At 39.4% G+C, this 16,674-nt stretch overlaps 1 protein-coding gene across 1 annotated transcript; it reads left to right on the forward strand.

Moving 5' to 3' along the window:
• Nucleotides 1-916: 916 nt before the first annotated feature.
• Nucleotides 917-16,392, forward strand: LOC106583744 (protein SSUH2 homolog). The gene is made up of 12 exons (XM_014168286.3): nt 917-1,074; nt 7,359-7,460; nt 7,774-7,849; nt 9,113-9,242; nt 9,533-9,593; nt 10,533-10,654; nt 10,868-10,930; nt 11,221-11,303; nt 11,452-11,544; nt 12,376-12,481; nt 12,924-13,031; nt 13,535-16,392. Exons 1-12 carry the CDS (start codon nt 1,050-1,052, stop codon nt 13,673-13,675), a joined length of 1,110 nt encoding a protein of 369 aa, XP_014023761.1. The 5' UTR covers nt 917-1,049; the 3' UTR covers nt 13,676-16,392.
• The last annotated feature ends 282 nt before the right edge of the window (nt 16,393-16,674 follow it).

The following is a 16,674-nucleotide window of genomic DNA, read 5'->3' on the forward strand; positions in this document are numbered from 1 at the left end:
AATACACACACACCTGTTTGACTCACTGTGATACTGTAGGACTACTTATCTTATTTTCCTGTGTTGATTCAGGTAGCATTCAATGTCCTGTGTTTGTGTTAACCATGGCAGCCGTTTGTGTTAACCATGGCAGCAGTTTGTGTTAACCATGGCAGCAGTTTGTGTTAACCATGGCAGCAGTTTGTGTTAACCATGGCAGCAGTTTGTGTTAACCATGGCAGCAGTTTGTGTTAACCATGGCAGCAGTTTGTGTTAACCATGGCAACCAGCATTGTAAATTAATACTGTAGATGTGCTGTGTCTGTGCATCCTTTCCCCTTTTATGTATTTTTCATGTCACCCAGACCCATCTTTTCATATAAACACTATTTATTTCAATCACTAGTTGAGTAAAATAAGGCGTCTATTGCTTCAGTCCTTGTTTCGTTTTAATATCGTATTACCTGGTAAATAACCAACAACCATCGATGACCCCTTCTGTTCCCCTCTAACTATGTTTTATTGCACGCTGTCTGGGATGATGTTTCCCTGTTTACTACTCAAATATATATTTCCTATTAAGTCAAAGATAAAATTAACTGCAATACACTGGTCTCAAATATATTAGCATAAATAGTCTACACAGAACAACAGTGGACCCTGTAACGTCTGCTTCCAACTCACACCCTCAAACACCCTGTCCTGCTGATCTCAGTTTGATTAGCACAGCTTTATTTTTCTTGGAAGAAAATATTGCTTTCAATTTCAATATATTATTTGGTAGGTTTATTCTACTCAACAGTAGCCTTTGTGTTTCAACACCCTTCTATACATGAGTAGGTTATCTATTTCAACAGTCCTTTCAGTCCAAAATAAAATGTGGAATGTTGCCAATCCCATGACCCGCCTACCCTACAACCGAATGGGACACGACGTTTGGCACCACTTCATTGTGTTGAGGAAAAGCTTTAAGAGCTCTGGTGTTGCAGTAAAGGGAGCGTCGACAGTCTGGCCGTAGTGGAGGAGTGAGCCGCAACAATTCTATCATCTCGTTCATTTCATTTCTGACGATGCTTAATCCTCATGAGGGCCAAGGTAAGTGTTTAAAATGTATCTGTCTAAAATGTAGTATTTATAACAACAAAATGCTTTGGGTGAGTAGGGTGCGTGCGGATTGTCTATTACTAAAGCACACACTGCAGACTAAAATTCCGGAGTTAGAGGAAGTGTCATATTTCAAAGGTTTGAAATCGGTGAAAACCACCTCCTAGAATTCATGTATTTATTTATAAGTGGCCAACCATCCAGTCTATGCTTTTAGAAATACTACGGGTGTTGTTGACTACTCCATAGGGCTGAGAGACTAGTGCTATTTGAGGCTGTTTACGTTTTTTTTATTCGATTATAAAAAAGAATATATGTATAATGGTTTTCGCTATTTTTCTCCAGTAAAAGTAGGCTTGCATTATGTGAGTTGAGTGCTGTAACACAGAATAAAACAATTAATACAAGTTATATGATGGTAGAGACTGCCCATTACTGCTTATTTATTATTTTTTATTTTATTTCAACTTTTACTGATTATAAACTGGGTGGTTCGAGCCCTGAATTCTGAAAGCCGTGATATATTTAAGCAATAAGCACGAGGGGGTGTGGTATATGGCAGTGGTGTAAAAAGTATCCAATTCTCATACTTAAGTAAAAGTAAAGATACCTTACTAGAAAATGACTCAAGTGAAAGTGAAAAGTAAAAGTGAATTGCTAAAATGTCAAAAGTAAAAGTATAAATCATTTAAAATGCTTCATATTAAACAAACCAGATGGCATATTTTTCTTGTTTTGTTTGATTGAGGGATAGCCAAGAGGCACACCAACACTCAGACATCATTTAGAAATGAAGCATTTGTGTCCGCCAGATCATAAGCAGTAGGGATGACCCGGGATGTTATCTCGATAACCGTGTGAATTGGACCATTTTCCTGTCAAAACCTTTGGGGGTCATGGAAAATGTATGGAGTAAAAAGTCCATTATTGTCTTTAGAAATATAGTCAAGTAAAAGTAAAAGTTGTCAAAAAATATAAATACACCCCAAAAACTACTTTAAAGTATTTTTTACTTAAGTACTTTACACCACTGGTATATGGCCAATATACCACAGCTAAGGTATGTTCTTAGGCACAATGCCTTATTGCTATTATAAACTGGTTACCAACGTAATTAGAGCAGTAAAATAAAAGTTTTGTTGTACTCATGGTATACGGTCTGATATGCCACGACTGTCAGCCAATCAGCATTCAGGGCTCACCCACCCAGTTTATAACAGACCTTATACCACGGCTATTACAAAACATGTATTTTTACTGCTCTAATTACATTGGTAACCAGTTTCTAATAGCAATAAGGCACCTCGGGGGTTTGTGATACAGTATATGGCCAACATACCACGGCTAAGGGCTGTGTCTAGGTACTCTGCGTTTCGTCGTGAGTAAGAACAGCCTTTAGCTGTGGTATATTGGCCATATACCACACCTCCTCAGGCCTTATTGCTTAATTAACCATCATAATCTGTGTGACCACAGATTATCGATTCAATTTACCAGATTTTCTAGTGGCTGCTCTAACAATTTAAAATAAATGTATTGAAAAATGGAAGGCAGTTAGCCTGGGTACCAATCCTGGGCTTGACATTGAGGTAAATTTGGCATTTACTTCGTTTTTCTTGTCATGCCAGTTGCGAAAAAATTTGAGTTGAGAAGTAAACAGTGGTGTAAAGTACTTAAGTAAAACAACTTTAAAGTACTACTTAAGTAGGTTTTCGGGGTATCTGTACTTTACTATTATATTTTTAACAACTTTTACTTCACTACATTCCTAAAGAAAATAATGTACTTTTTACATTTTCCCTGACACCCAAAAGTACTCGATACATATCAAGAGAACATCCCTGGTCATCCCTACTGCCTCTGATCTGGCGGACTTACTAAACACAAATGCATATTTTGTAAATAATGTCTGAGTGTTGGAGTGTGCCCCTGGCTATCCATAGATTTTAAAACAAGAAAATGGTGCCTACTGCTTTGCTTAATATATGGAATTTGAAATGATTTATACTTTTACTTTTGGTACTTAAGTATATTTTAGCAATTACATTTACATTTGATACTTAAGTATATTTACAACCAAATACTTTTTAGATTTTTACTCAAGTAGTATTTTACTGGGTGACTTTTACTTGAGTGAATTTCTATTAAGGTATCTATACTTTTACTCAAGTACATACATCGCTATGTAGTCTGATATGCAAAAAAATAAATATACAGTCCATATGAAAGCTTGATTAACTGGGCTGGTGAGCTTGGCAGTTGTTGTCGGGCCAGCAGAAGGCCATGAATGTCAAGCCCTGCAGTCAGTCTCTTTAGCTAATCCACCCCCTGTAACATTACTCATGTGTCAAAGAAAAAAACTCCACTTACTGGAGTAGACAGATTTTGGGCCCGGTTATCCCTCTCGCTTCACCTCTTCCTATCTGGTGTGACTCACAAATGTCAGTTCATGACTGTAGCTCTCGCCTTGGGCCAACCAGCGGAATTTTGCCAATAACATATTTCTATGGCAAGACGCATCATTCACCCAAGTTTCGTCAAGATCGGGCCTGTGCTGTCTGAGATATCGCATGTGATTAACACTGAAGACCAAAGTTCAGAAGGTAAGGGAAGGGATTTCATCATTGGGGACAATAAGAGTAAAATTAAAATGTTAAAAGGTTTTCTCCCTACTGGTATTCGTTTCCACCATAGACCGCATAAACAGGTTTCCACACGCACCTCGGCCCCTTCCACTCTACAGTATCATGTCTCTGGCAGGGACTCTGGGAGTTGAATTCCATGACCGTGACAGCTGCACATGTAAGCTGTGGCCCTACGAATCATGATCCCGCGAACTGTTTTTATTACAGCCACTCAGAGCATCTATGCATATCTATACCATGCAGTATTGCCTTCAGAAAGTATTCATACCCCTTTACTTTTTCCAGCCTGAATTTAAAGTTGATTAAATAGAGATATTTTCTGTCACTGGCGTACACACAATACCCCATAATGCCAAAGTGGAATTATGTTTTTTCTACATTTTTACAAATTAATAAAAAATTAAAAGCTGACACATCTTGAGTGAATACGTTTTCAACCCCTTTGTTATGGCAAGCCTGAATAAGTTCAGGAGTAAAAATGTGCTAAACAAGTCATCAAATAAATTGAATGGACTCTCTCTGTGTGCAATAATAGTGTTAAGCAGGATTTTTGAATGATCTCATCTCTGTACCCCACACATACAATTATCTGTAAGGTCGAGCAGTGAATTTCAAACACAGATTCAACCAAAGATCAGGGAGGTTTTCGAATGCCTCGCAAAAAAGGGCACATATTGGTGAAAAAAAGCGGACATTGAATATCTCTTTTAGCATGGTGAAGTTATTAATTACACTTTGGATGGTGTATCAATACACCTAATCCCTACAAAGATACAGGCGTCCTTCCTAACTCAGTTGCCGGAGAGGAAGGAAACCGCCCAGGGATTTCATCATTCTTTTTATTTAACCAGGAAAAGCCCATTGAGACCCAGAGTCTCTTTTTCAAGGGAGACCTGGTCAGGAAGGAAGCAACAATCAATACATTACAGAATTAAAGCATACAACAATACAGTACAACAACATGATCCAGTCTAAAATAAGCATTTACACTCCTCTGAGTCTCCCATCAAAAATGGTAGTAACCCCACAATACTAACCTAATTGACAGAGGGAAAATAAGAAAGACTGTACAGAATAAAAATATTACAAAACATGCATCCTGTTTGCAACACGGTACTAAAGTAATAATGCAAAAGAAAATGTGGCAAAACAATTTACTTTTTGTCCTAAATACAAAGTGTAATGTTTGGGGCAAATCCAATACAACACATTACTGAGTACCACTCTCCATATTTTCAAGCATAGTGGTGGCTGTATCATGTTATGGGTATGCTTGGAATTGTTAAAGACTGGGGAGTTTTTCAGAATAAAAAAGAAACGGAATGAAGCTAAGCACAGGCAAAATCCTAGAGGAAAACCTGGTTCAGTCTGTTTTCCACCAGACACTGGGAGATGAATTCACCTTTCAGCATGACAATAACCTAAAACACAAGGCCAAATCTACACTGGAGTTGCTTAGGGGTATGACTACTTATGTAAATGATATATTTCTGTATTTCATTTAGTGATCAAATTAGGATCCTACATTTGTAGCATCGTATCAATGTTAGGTTCAGTTTATGGGACATGGAGAAGTAGCCTAGACTACCATATGGAACTATTGTTGGGTCAACAATGCTCTATCAATTTTCCAATGTGGTTCAGTGGAGAAGATAAACTTAATCTAAAGACCGTAACTATAGGCCATATAACCCCCATAGAAACATTCCGAAGCAATAAACAGTTAATGGTCTCCCTTGATTAAATCAGGTAGGGGACTGTTGCTCTGTCTCTGTCCATTAGTACTGTAGCCTTACTTTTGATATGACTTTTATTTCTGCGTAATGTATTGAGGAACTGTTATTGTTTGTACCCTGGCAACTTTTATTGTGAAGGCAGTAGTTTTCTCAGAGGTACCTGTGAGTGAGTAGAGGAAAAAAGATGCAGAGTGGATGTTTGTGACTCCTTAGCTGTATCTGTTGGACCGGAGAAATTAAACTACAAGTAATAGTGTTCCTTTGTAACCAATGATGTATACAAACCCTGGATTGCTGATGTAATGTTTTGGCCAGGCTTTGAAGCCACCGGTCGGCCATATTGGTAATCCCCAGTATGAGCAGTCCTCCACAGGAATGAATGAAATTCTAAAGTATTTCCATTAAATGTTTCAAGGACAAAATTACATGTATTTAAGTATTTTTTTTGTAGTGGGGACAGTGACATTAGTACTCTCAAAAAATATACTTTAAGGAAAATGTTTATATATATTTCTTCATTTTGTTTATTTGTATGTTCAGCTCACATAATATCATTTTAAAAGTATACATTAAGGTGTCTGTAATAGAATAAATGTAAATAGCTTCCCAAAACATGTTTTACAATGGAGGGAGGAGTACCAAGATGGCTGTTTTACAGTGGAGGAGGAGTACCAAGATGGCTGTTTTACAGTGGAGGAGGAGTACCAGACCTGAACCCCATTGAAAACCTCTGGAATGTGATCAAGAGGAAGATGGACGGTCACAAGCCATCAAACAAAGCCAAGCTGCCTGAATTTTTGCGCCAGGAGTGGCATAAAGTCACTCAACGTCAATGTGAATGACTGGTGGAGAGCATGCCAAGACGCATGAAAGCTGTGATTGAAAATCAGGGTTATTCCACCAAATATCGATTTCTGAACTCTTCCTAAGTTAAAACATTAGTATTGTGTTTAAAAATTTATATGAACTTATTTTCTTTGCATTATTCAGGGTCTGACAACACCGCATCTTTTTTGTTATTTTGACCAGTTGTCATTTTCTGCAAATAAATGCTCTAAATGACAATATTTTTATTTGGAATTTGTGAGAAATGTTGTCAGTAGTTTATAGAATAAAACAACATTTTTCATTTTACCCAAACACATACATAGTAAAACCAGAGGAACTGATAACTTTGCAGTGGTCTCTTAATTTTTTTCCAGAGCTGTATATATGTGCCCATCTCACTGAACTAATCCATTGCAGCTTATACTAAAAGCCAATTTAGGCTTGATCCGAAAATGTGGTCAGAGGCTCAGCATGGAGCTTGTGACCAATTGCAGAGCCTCCAGAGGCATGCGGAGCACTGCTCCGTGTTTCACGGAAATGTGCACATGAAAACCGTAACTGGCACGTAGATCGGTAGCATTCCACATGAGAAAGGTTGCCAACTCCTCGTGTAGCCTATTTCCGACAACTTCAGGAGAGTAACGGCAGAATCTGCAAAAGCCAGCAGGAGTGGGAAGAGAATAATTGGACCAGGTTAAGTTTTTCTTCTTCTGGTTATCTAGATCTCTGGCGCCCTCTTGAGGGATTTGTCTTATTTCATCAAACCGTAAGCTCAATGCGTATAGTTAATTTTATTATAACACATAGAGGGTGTCTATATATGGAAAAATACGCATTTAAGAAATTTGACCAATCACTTGGTCGAAAGAACAGACGATTTTCGTTGATGTGCTTTGTTACAGTATGTGTGTCTTTTACATTGTCTCCTTAACTAAAACTAAAGCTTCTTTCAATCAAGTACTGGTGACCCCTCACTCCTGATAAATGCACGGACTGTTGTGAATGAAGGAATGTTTACTAAAACAGAGGATAAAAACCAAACTAAGGCTGTTTTTCCATCTCTCAGCACTCTATGCCCCCCCGGTGCCCGCCCCAGGCCCCATGGTTCCCCCAGCTAGCATGTTTGGCAACGTACCAGGGTACGAGGACACTTTAGCTGGTGGAGGAGGTAGGTGTCATCATCAGAACCCTCTAAAGATACTCAATATCATCATCATCATGGCCATTTATAATGTCTCAGATTCTTGAAAACATTCGGGGTGTTATTATGAATTTTTGAGTGAAGTCAGTCTCGTATTATAATGTTATGACTATTGACTGTTTAGAAACGAGCAAAATGTAAAAACCCCATATGAAGTCATCAAGTAGGATCCCTGAGATCATTCATACCAGGTGATATAGAGTATCAGTGTGCTCCATTTTCATATTTAATCATTGATGAAAGTATGTGTGAACTACCTAATGCCTTTGTGTCTCTATAGGTGGATATCTCCCCCCACCGCTGCCCTTACACCCGACTCAGGATCCAGAGCCTGCGCCCGTACCACAAGACTGGAAGTATGGACCCATCACTAACATTACATTATGACATGGACATTAGGTTTAGATTGATGTTCCACACACACACACACACACACACACACACACACACACACACACACACACACACACACACACACACACACACACACACACACACACACACACACACACAGAGTAATGGATTGATGTATTCCTTGTTAAATGTGGAGGTAATGTATTGTATGCTATTTAGCAGATGCTTTTATCGAAAGCAACTTACAGTAGGGTACAGTGAGTTCATACATGTTTGATCCCTGTGTGAATCTAACCTTTGGATTTCTTGCGCCACGGTGTTGGGTGACGTTGCCCCTAGATGCTTTGCGATTTCCCAACTAGTGGTTAAGGTTAGAATTGAGGGCAGGGGAAGCTGATCCTGAATCTGTACCTAGGGGAAACTTCCCCCTGGAACACGCTGTAGAGGACTAGCCTTGTGAAACCAGACTGAATGCTATGCTCTCTTCGTTTGTGAGATCATTCTGCTTTATTAACAAGGCTAACATAATTTTGGAACAAAATTCTCTCAGGATCTAGAATCAGCTTCCCCCCCCTAATCCTAACCTTGAATATTAGTGGGGAAAATGCTAAATTGACCCAAGATCATTCTCTTAGACAATGTTGAGTGTTTTGCTTTGTCATCATGGCCTACTAGTCTGGACGACCGTGTCTTTGTTCATTGATTAAATCTGTAGAGGACAGGGCACCATTAAGGGCTTTCCACCATTAAGGGCTTTCCAGACACAAAGTGGCAGTGGATTGATTTTCAATAGAAAATCGGATAGAATTCTTGACCAGTAACTTGGTGTACTACAACATGAGGTGTTGTCTTGCATTGACTAAGGGTGTCAACAATGCATTACCAGAATGGGTCTCAGGCTAAAGCGAAGGGTGTCAACAATGCATTACCAGACAGGCAGTCAGGCTAAAGCAAAGGGTGTCAACAATGCATTACCAGAATGGGTCTCAGGCTAAAGCAAAGGGTGTCAACAATGCATTACCAGATAGGCAGTCAGGCTAAAGCAAAGGGTGTCAACAATGCATTACCAGATAGGCACTCAGGCTAAAGCAAAGGGTGTCAACAATGCATTACCAGATAGGCAGTCAGGCTAAAGCAAAGGGTGTCAACAATGCATTACCAGACAGGCAGTCAGGCTAAAGCAAAGGGTGTCAACAATGCATTACCAGCCAACCCTGTTCTGGGGTGTCATCTTGATGAGGCTCATCTTCTCTCATATTGTCTAGCATCCCCTCCATCACTGAAGATGTGGCGCGGGAGCGTTTTATATTGTACGCGTCTGGTTACTGCTGCTATAACAATGCCCCTGCCAAGGATGGAGTGATCACTAATATGCAGGCGTTCAACACCTATCGGGTAACAGACCGTCCATCTTTTCTCCGCTCCCCTTCTCCCTTTAAAAAAAAATCTAAACATGAATGATGGACAGTACAGTACATGTATTATTATAATGACTTAATATGTTTGTAGAATTAAGTACATAAAACAATGTGTTGTTTCTTTTTCATGTTTAAAGAGGACAATATGTCCGGTGGAGCTACTGTTTTGCTCTCATAGCTAAAAACCCCCCCACAATGATAGAGAAAATAAACTGATGCCTCACATCCACTGGCATTATGTGCTTATTGTGTTTTTACTGTCCACAGTACCGTTTGGAGACATTCACAGAGTCTAGATCTACAGAGTGGGCCACCAAGCCTTATGAAGGTAAACTACACTACCCATTATGCTCCCTACCAGTTCTTGGTTCATCCCCAGACCTTGGTTCTTTCAGATACTTTGAGCGTTTGAGTTGAGTTGCCTGGGAGTGTTAAGGGTGTGTACTGGAGGCGAAGTCAGGTGCAGGAGAGCAGAGTGTAGTAAACAGGCGCACTTTATTCCGTTCCAAACAAAAACACAATAAGAACATAAATGTGCCCAAAACACGGAACAATAAGCAAAAGTCTGGCACGTGACAATACTCACATAACATAAAACAATTTCACACAAAGACATGGAGGGGAACAGAGGACTAAATACATGCAGTGTGATTAGGGAATGAAAACCAGGTGTGTATGGAACAAGACAAAACAAATGGAAATATGGAAAATGGAGCGGCGATGGCTAGAAAGCCCGGTGACGTCGATCGCCGAACGCCGCCCGAACAAGGAGAGGAGCCGACTTCGGCGGAAGTCGTGACAGGGCGTGTCAGATGGGCGGGGTTTGCACTTCTGGGACTATGCCATTGATAGCGTTGTGCCAGGCAAGCTCAGTCAAGTGCAGGGAAAACTATTTGAAAGAAAACCGATATTATTTGAACCCAGGTCTGCTTATAGTCATTACCATCTGTTCTTATATTCTTTCCCATTCAGGATCTTATCAGTCCTTATGGATCCATTCAGGATCTCATCAGTCATTATGGATTCATTCAGGATCTCATCAGTCCTTATGGATCCATTCAGGATCTCATCAGTCATTATGGATCCATTCAGGATCTCATCAGTCCTTATGGATCCATTCAGGATCTCATCAGTCCTTATGGATCCATTCAGGATCTCATCAGTCCTTATGGATCCATTCAGGATCTTATCAGTCCTTATGAATCCATTCAGTATCTTATCAGTCCTTATGGATCTAACCATAACTTGTGTTTCCTGTACCTGACAGGTGAAGCAGCAGACTTCTACACGCAGACTGCCCCCCGGCCATGGGAAATCCCAGTGACAGGTCCCTCCCTGTTCCAAAACCATGAGGAGAACATAAAAGTTCCTTACACTTCATCTAAGAAGGTGTTTGTTTGTCTGTCTGTCTGTTTGAATCACAAAGGGTTATTTTCTATTGTGGCTGTACTCCAAGTTTGACTATAATTGGCCAGGAAAGGACAGATTAGTCATACTTTATTTTAGGACTTAGGTCTAAGAATAGATCAACAAGTAAGCTACAAGAGAAGGTAAAATGTATGAGTGAGGTTTGGTTTGATGACGCTGTCTCTGTTTGTGCAGCCCTGCCATACTTGTAGTGCCTCTGGAAAGATGCCCTGCCATGAGTGCAATGGGTCTGGAACGGTAAGAACGCACACACACACACACACACACACACACACACACACACACACACACACACACACACCACACACACACCCACACACACACGCACACGCACGCACGCACGCACGCACGCACGCACGCACGCACGCACGCACGCACGCACGCACGCACGCACGCACGCGCACGCGCACGCGCACACGCACACGCACACACACACGCACACACACACACACACACACACACCCACAAACACACACACACACACACACACACACCTCTTTACAATTATCCATTGATTCTTAATTTAGAAAGTTTGTTGGGTCTGCAATGGATCTGGCAGACGGGAAGAAGATAGACCCTGCAGCCAATGCAATCAAAGAGGAAGGGAGAAGTAAGTCATTCATTCATTCATTTTGAAATAATAATACAGTGACAAAATACACTCTTCAAATCAAAGACAATCTGCCTCTTTTTAAGGTGTACAGTACAGACATCTATACATACTTATCTTATTGATTTGATGTTGTTTGTGTCTCTAGCTGCTCTAAATGTCATGGTAACGGGACTAAAGAATGTGAGACCTGCAAGGGCAAGCAGCAACTGTTGACCTACATCAACCTTAAAGTCGAGTGGTGAGTCCTAGGGATTATTTTTATACAATTACAAACTCATTAAGAGATTTATAATAAAAAAGTGTACATTTTTTAAGAAATATTTTTACCAAATTGTCAACTTTGACATATGTTAATAAAATTATAAACTTAGTAAGATATTTTTTTATAAAATTGAAAACTTATGAAGAGATTTTTTGTAAAATGTTAAATTTATGAAGATATATTTTTTTAATGGTACACTTATTAATATATTTTTTGTAAAATTGTAAAAAACAATTGTAACATTTGTTTACTTATTAAGAGATTTATAGTAAACATTTAAACTTATTAAGATATGTTTTGTATAGCTATGTACAAAGAGATTACATTTAGAGACACAGAACAGAAATGATTGAATATGCAAAGTTGATTTTATTGTTACTGCAACGCAATATGCACATTTCCTAATGTGTTCACAATTTATCATTTTTTATTTAAGTCGAATGGTGAGTTGTTATGAGGTACACATGTTTCTGAAAATCATATCTTCTTGTTAAGAGATGATGGTTTGGAAACCAGAAATGGTCATAAAATTTGGTATACAAATGGTGTGCAACCATTTTATTATTTCAGGAAGGATAATGTCAAAGACTGATATTATTTCAGGAAGGATAATGTTGAGGACTATGTTATTATTTCAGGAAGGATAATGTTGAGGACGGTTATTATTTCAGGAAGGATAATGTTGAGGAATATGTTATTATTTCAGGAAGGATAATGTCAAAGATTGATATTATTTCAGGAAGGATAATGTTGTGGACTGTTATTATTTCAGGAAGGATAATGTTGAGGACTTTGTTGTTATTTCAGGAAGGATAATGTTGAGGACTATGTTGTGGAGCAGAACAGTGGGCTGGAGGTTGACAACCTGAGCGATGTGACGGGAAAGACACTCTTCAAAAACGCCCAGTACATGGTAAGGAAGGAACAAAACAGACTGGGGTGTATTCATTAGTGATCACCATAGCAAAAATGCTTTGCAACCAAAAAATTTTTGCAATAAAAACAAAAATGTCTTATTGGACATGTTTTGACCCTGCTTTACAAGGTCAGTCCCTTGGAAACCATTTAAAAACCTTGAAATGTCTCTCTGCTCCCCTGCTTAACTACAACTTCTGTTTAAGAACAAAACAGATCTCAACAGCTTTTACAGAGCATTTCGAGTAAACGGTTTTCGTTCCAAAATGTTTTACTACAGTGCAAAACGTTTGCCCTTGTTAGGGTCCCCTTGTAAAACTAAGCAAAACATGATGTGACATTTTTGTATTTTTTTTCTATTGGTTAAAAAATAGTTTTATAGTTTCTGACATATTACTGAAATGTTGTGTGTGACATCATCACATTCCTCTGTTCATCAGCTGTATCCAGTGTATGGCTTCCCAGATCCATCTTTATCCCAGGCTTCAGACCGATTGATTAGAGAACACCAGGCTAAATACTCCCAGAACTCACGCATCCTTCAACAGGTACAATATTCGTTATACCAGCGGTTCTCAAACCTCTGGGACCCGCAGCCGTTCCATGTATTTTAACTATTCCAAAAGTAGCGCACCTAATTCAAGTTGTAAACAAATTATCAAGCCCTTGACTAGTTGAATCAAGGGAGCTAGTTCAGGACTACAACCGAGGACAGGTTTGAGAACCACTGTGTTACACTAACAGGTACAGTACTATCAACTTTACAAGCAGAAGTTATAATATTTGTACACAGGATATGACAACATCTGTTAGCCATGTTTCTCAACTTCAAACCCTTTTGGGGGTGGTTTTCCGGACACTGATTAAGCCATGTACTGGACTTAAAAGTAAACTCGATGGAGAATCTCCATTTAAAATGCATTTTAGTCCCGGATTAGGCTTCATCTGTGTACAGGAAACCTGCCCTTTGAGCCTTTGAGCCCCGTACTGCTTATTGACCTGTCAATCAACTAATAAGATAAATGGTCTCACTCTTCTGTTGTTGTTTCAGCAACAAACCATCGAGTTGATTCCCATCACCAAGGTGACCTACAAGTGGAAGGGAGGCATCCATGTTTACTATATCTATGGGAACGAACACCAGGTCAAAGTTCCTGACTACCCTGCCACCTGCTGCTGCTCCATCATGTAACCAGTCAGCCAGTCAGCCGGCCAGCCAGTCAGCCAGCCGGCCGGCCAGCCAGCCAGCCAGCCAGCCAGCCTGTCACTTAACCATACCCCTTTTGGCGTCACCAGGCCAGCCCAGTACAGCTTGCCTTGACTCGGCTTAGTTCAGCTCAGTATGAAAAAAGGTTTTGTTTATCAGTTAGCTAGGTAGTTAGCTAGTTAGTTAGGTAGGTATTGTAGGTAGTTCTTCAGGGCCTTTTACCCTCCCCGGGAGTTTAGCGGTAAGTGTATGCTGATCAGTATACTACATGTTGTTGTTGTTTTTTATAATAATTGTTGCAGCCCTGGAGTTTCAGGAATTAGTTTTTTGTTTCAACTTTTTATTTTTCACAAGTAACTTACTATATGCAAAGATATAAAAAAAACTAAAGGCTATTGAAGGAAATTGATGTATTTCTGATTCATTCTTGTTACATATACTTTAGTACAGTCAATAAAGTGCAAAGGTGTTATTCTTATTCTATAATGAAATACTGATTTATGTGAAAAATCATTCAAACTTCAAAGAGAAGTCTCAGTAATGCTCCCTGTTGTTAGTGTTTTGTAGGTCAGTGTGTTATGAGTGACTATGTTTTCTGAGTGAGAATTGTTTACCAGTGTTATGGTCCAACAAGCTTATTTTGAGACGTGTATGAAGTGTTTTGGTGGTTTGAGGGAGTTTTGGAGGCGAGATGAACTATTTGGCCAAGATGCATGTCGGTAATGCAGACTGTGTGAAGAGTTTTGAAAAAGTGGCTTCAGTATTGACCGATGCTTGTTAGCAATTGAACAAAAAAACTGTAATACTGCTTAATGTATGTACTGTATATTTGATGAATTAATTGATTGCTGATTTCAGAAGCTGAACGTAACCTCCAGTATACCATTCCACTCATCTAATGATGAGTGGCCTTCCCTGTGGCTCAGTTGGTAGAGCATGGTGTTTGCAATGCCAGCATGGTGTGTGGAACGCCAGGGTTGTGGGTTTGATTCCCATGGGGGGCCAGTACAAAAATAAAATGCATGAAATGAAATGTATGCATTCACTACTGTAAGTGGCTCTGGATAAGAGCGTCTGCTAAATGACTAAAATGTAAAATGTAATGAGTATGTAATCACTCTCTCCTCATTCGTTGAAATGTAATGAGTATGTAATCACTCTCTCCTCATTTGTTGAAATGTAATGAGTATGTAATCACTCTCTCCTCATTTGTTGAAATGTAATGAGTATGTAATCACTCTCTCCTCATTCGTTGAAATGTAATGAGTATGTAATCACTCTCTCCTCATTCGTTGAAATGTAATGAGTATGTAATCCCTCTCTCCTCATTTGTTGAAATGTAATGAGTATGTAATCACTCTCTCCTCATTCGTTGAAATGTAATGAGTATGTAATCCCTCTCTCCTCATTCGTTGAAATGTAATGAGTATGTAATCACTCTCTCCTCATTCGTTGAATTGTAATGAGTATGTAATCACTCTCTCCTCATTCGTTGAATTGTAATGAGTATGTAATCACTCTCTCCTCATTCGTTGGCCAAACTACATCCTGTGGTTGCATTCACATTTTCAAAAGATAAGTTGTAAATTCAGCTGTGTGTTGTTGTGCCAAAGCTTTAGTCAATCTGGCCATTGAGTTAATTGCATGATCGTTAGGATAAGAATGTTGAGAAAGCTTGTCATAATATTCTGTTCCATTCTAGAATGTTATTTACTATTATTACTATTTACTATTCGATCAATATATTAGTATTTATATTTTAATATAGTTATATCAGAGTTGTTTTCATGAAGTGGCCATAAGGGCTCGATTCATTCCGTAGCGCAGAAGATCAGCTTTATAGTGCGGTTTAAAATGTAAAGGGGATTTCCGATTGAGCCGACATATGCAGCGTGTACAGTCAATGCTGTCTAAAGGTCTAGGTAACAAATTCTACACCGCAAACATTGCCTTTAAATGTCAACCCCACAAACGAGCCTCCATGGTAAAGATGTTTACCGGCCAAAGGGCTAACCTTGAGATTATACATGCTGTCCTCTGATTATACATGCTGTCCTCTGATTATACATGCTGTCCTCTGATTATACATGCTGTCCTCTGATTATACGATAATAAGGAATGTTTTTTATTTTTTTTAACTTGGTCAAATTGTTCCTAGAACCGGTGCCTAGAGCCGTGGGCCCATTGTAGGCTACATGACAGTTGTCAATCAGTCACTTACAGGCTAGACTGCTTCTATTATTTTAATGGTAAAAGCTGAAAGTCCAGTGTTTTAAATCAGTGTCACGTCCTGGCCAGTATAAGGGTTGATTGGTATTGTAGTTTGGTCAGGACGTGGCAGAGGGTATTCGTTTTATGGTATTCGGGGTGGTGTGTTTGTTGTAGGGGATTTGATTTGTGTATTCCGGGGTTTTTGGGCACTGTTCCTTGTTATGTATGTCTATGATTGATCTAGCTGTTGTATATCTATGTGTGGTCAATTGGGGTTGGGACTCTCAATTGAAGGCAGGTGTTGTCCATTTGCCTTTGATTGAGAGTCCCATATATTAGGGTGTGTTTGTATGTGTCTTTTGTGGGAGATTGTTGTGTGCACTGCGTTTGTTTGAGCATGCAACACTGTTGCGAGTATTGTTTGTTGTTTTGTTTTTTCTCAAGTGGATACCTTACATGTTTTTATCAGTAATAAACATGCGTGTCCACAATCCCGCTGCATTTTGGTCCTCCTTTCCTCAACACGACGAAAACCGTGACAATCAGGGTATACCAAGTCGGCTTAACAGGGTATTATCAATCTAATCTGCAGCACACTGGAATACTTCTTGAGAAATCCAATCCTTTTTAAATCGCACCAAGATTTTCAACCAATTAGTTAATGATTGGGACTCATAATATGCCCCCCTTGGCCTCCATTGAGAGTGGGAGTCTCTTGTCTCAACTCTATGGCTGCCTGGTTGGGTCTATGTTGCAATTTAATTCACTTTAAT

The sequence above is a fragment of the Salmo salar genome, chromosome 22 (genome assembly GCF_965601325.2).
Source record: "Salmo salar chromosome 22, fSalSal1, whole genome shotgun sequence".
Taxonomy (NCBI): domain Eukaryota; kingdom Metazoa; phylum Chordata; class Actinopteri; order Salmoniformes; family Salmonidae; genus Salmo; species Salmo salar.

What these genes read in the sequence shown, in the direction of transcription:
- LOC106583744 (XM_014168286.3), top strand. Translation starts at nt 1,050, where the DNA reads ATGCTTAATCCTCATGAGGGCCAAG. An exon ending in TAATCCTCATGAGGGCCAAG is followed by an intron (nt 1,075 to 7,358) that starts GTAAGTGTTTAA and finishes TCCATCTCTCAG; the next exon opens with CACTCTATGCCCCCCCGGTG. An exon ending in CCCGTACCACAAGACTGGAA is followed by an intron (nt 7,850 to 9,112) that starts GTATGGACCCAT and finishes CATATTGTCTAG; the next exon opens with CATCCCCTCCATCACTGAAG.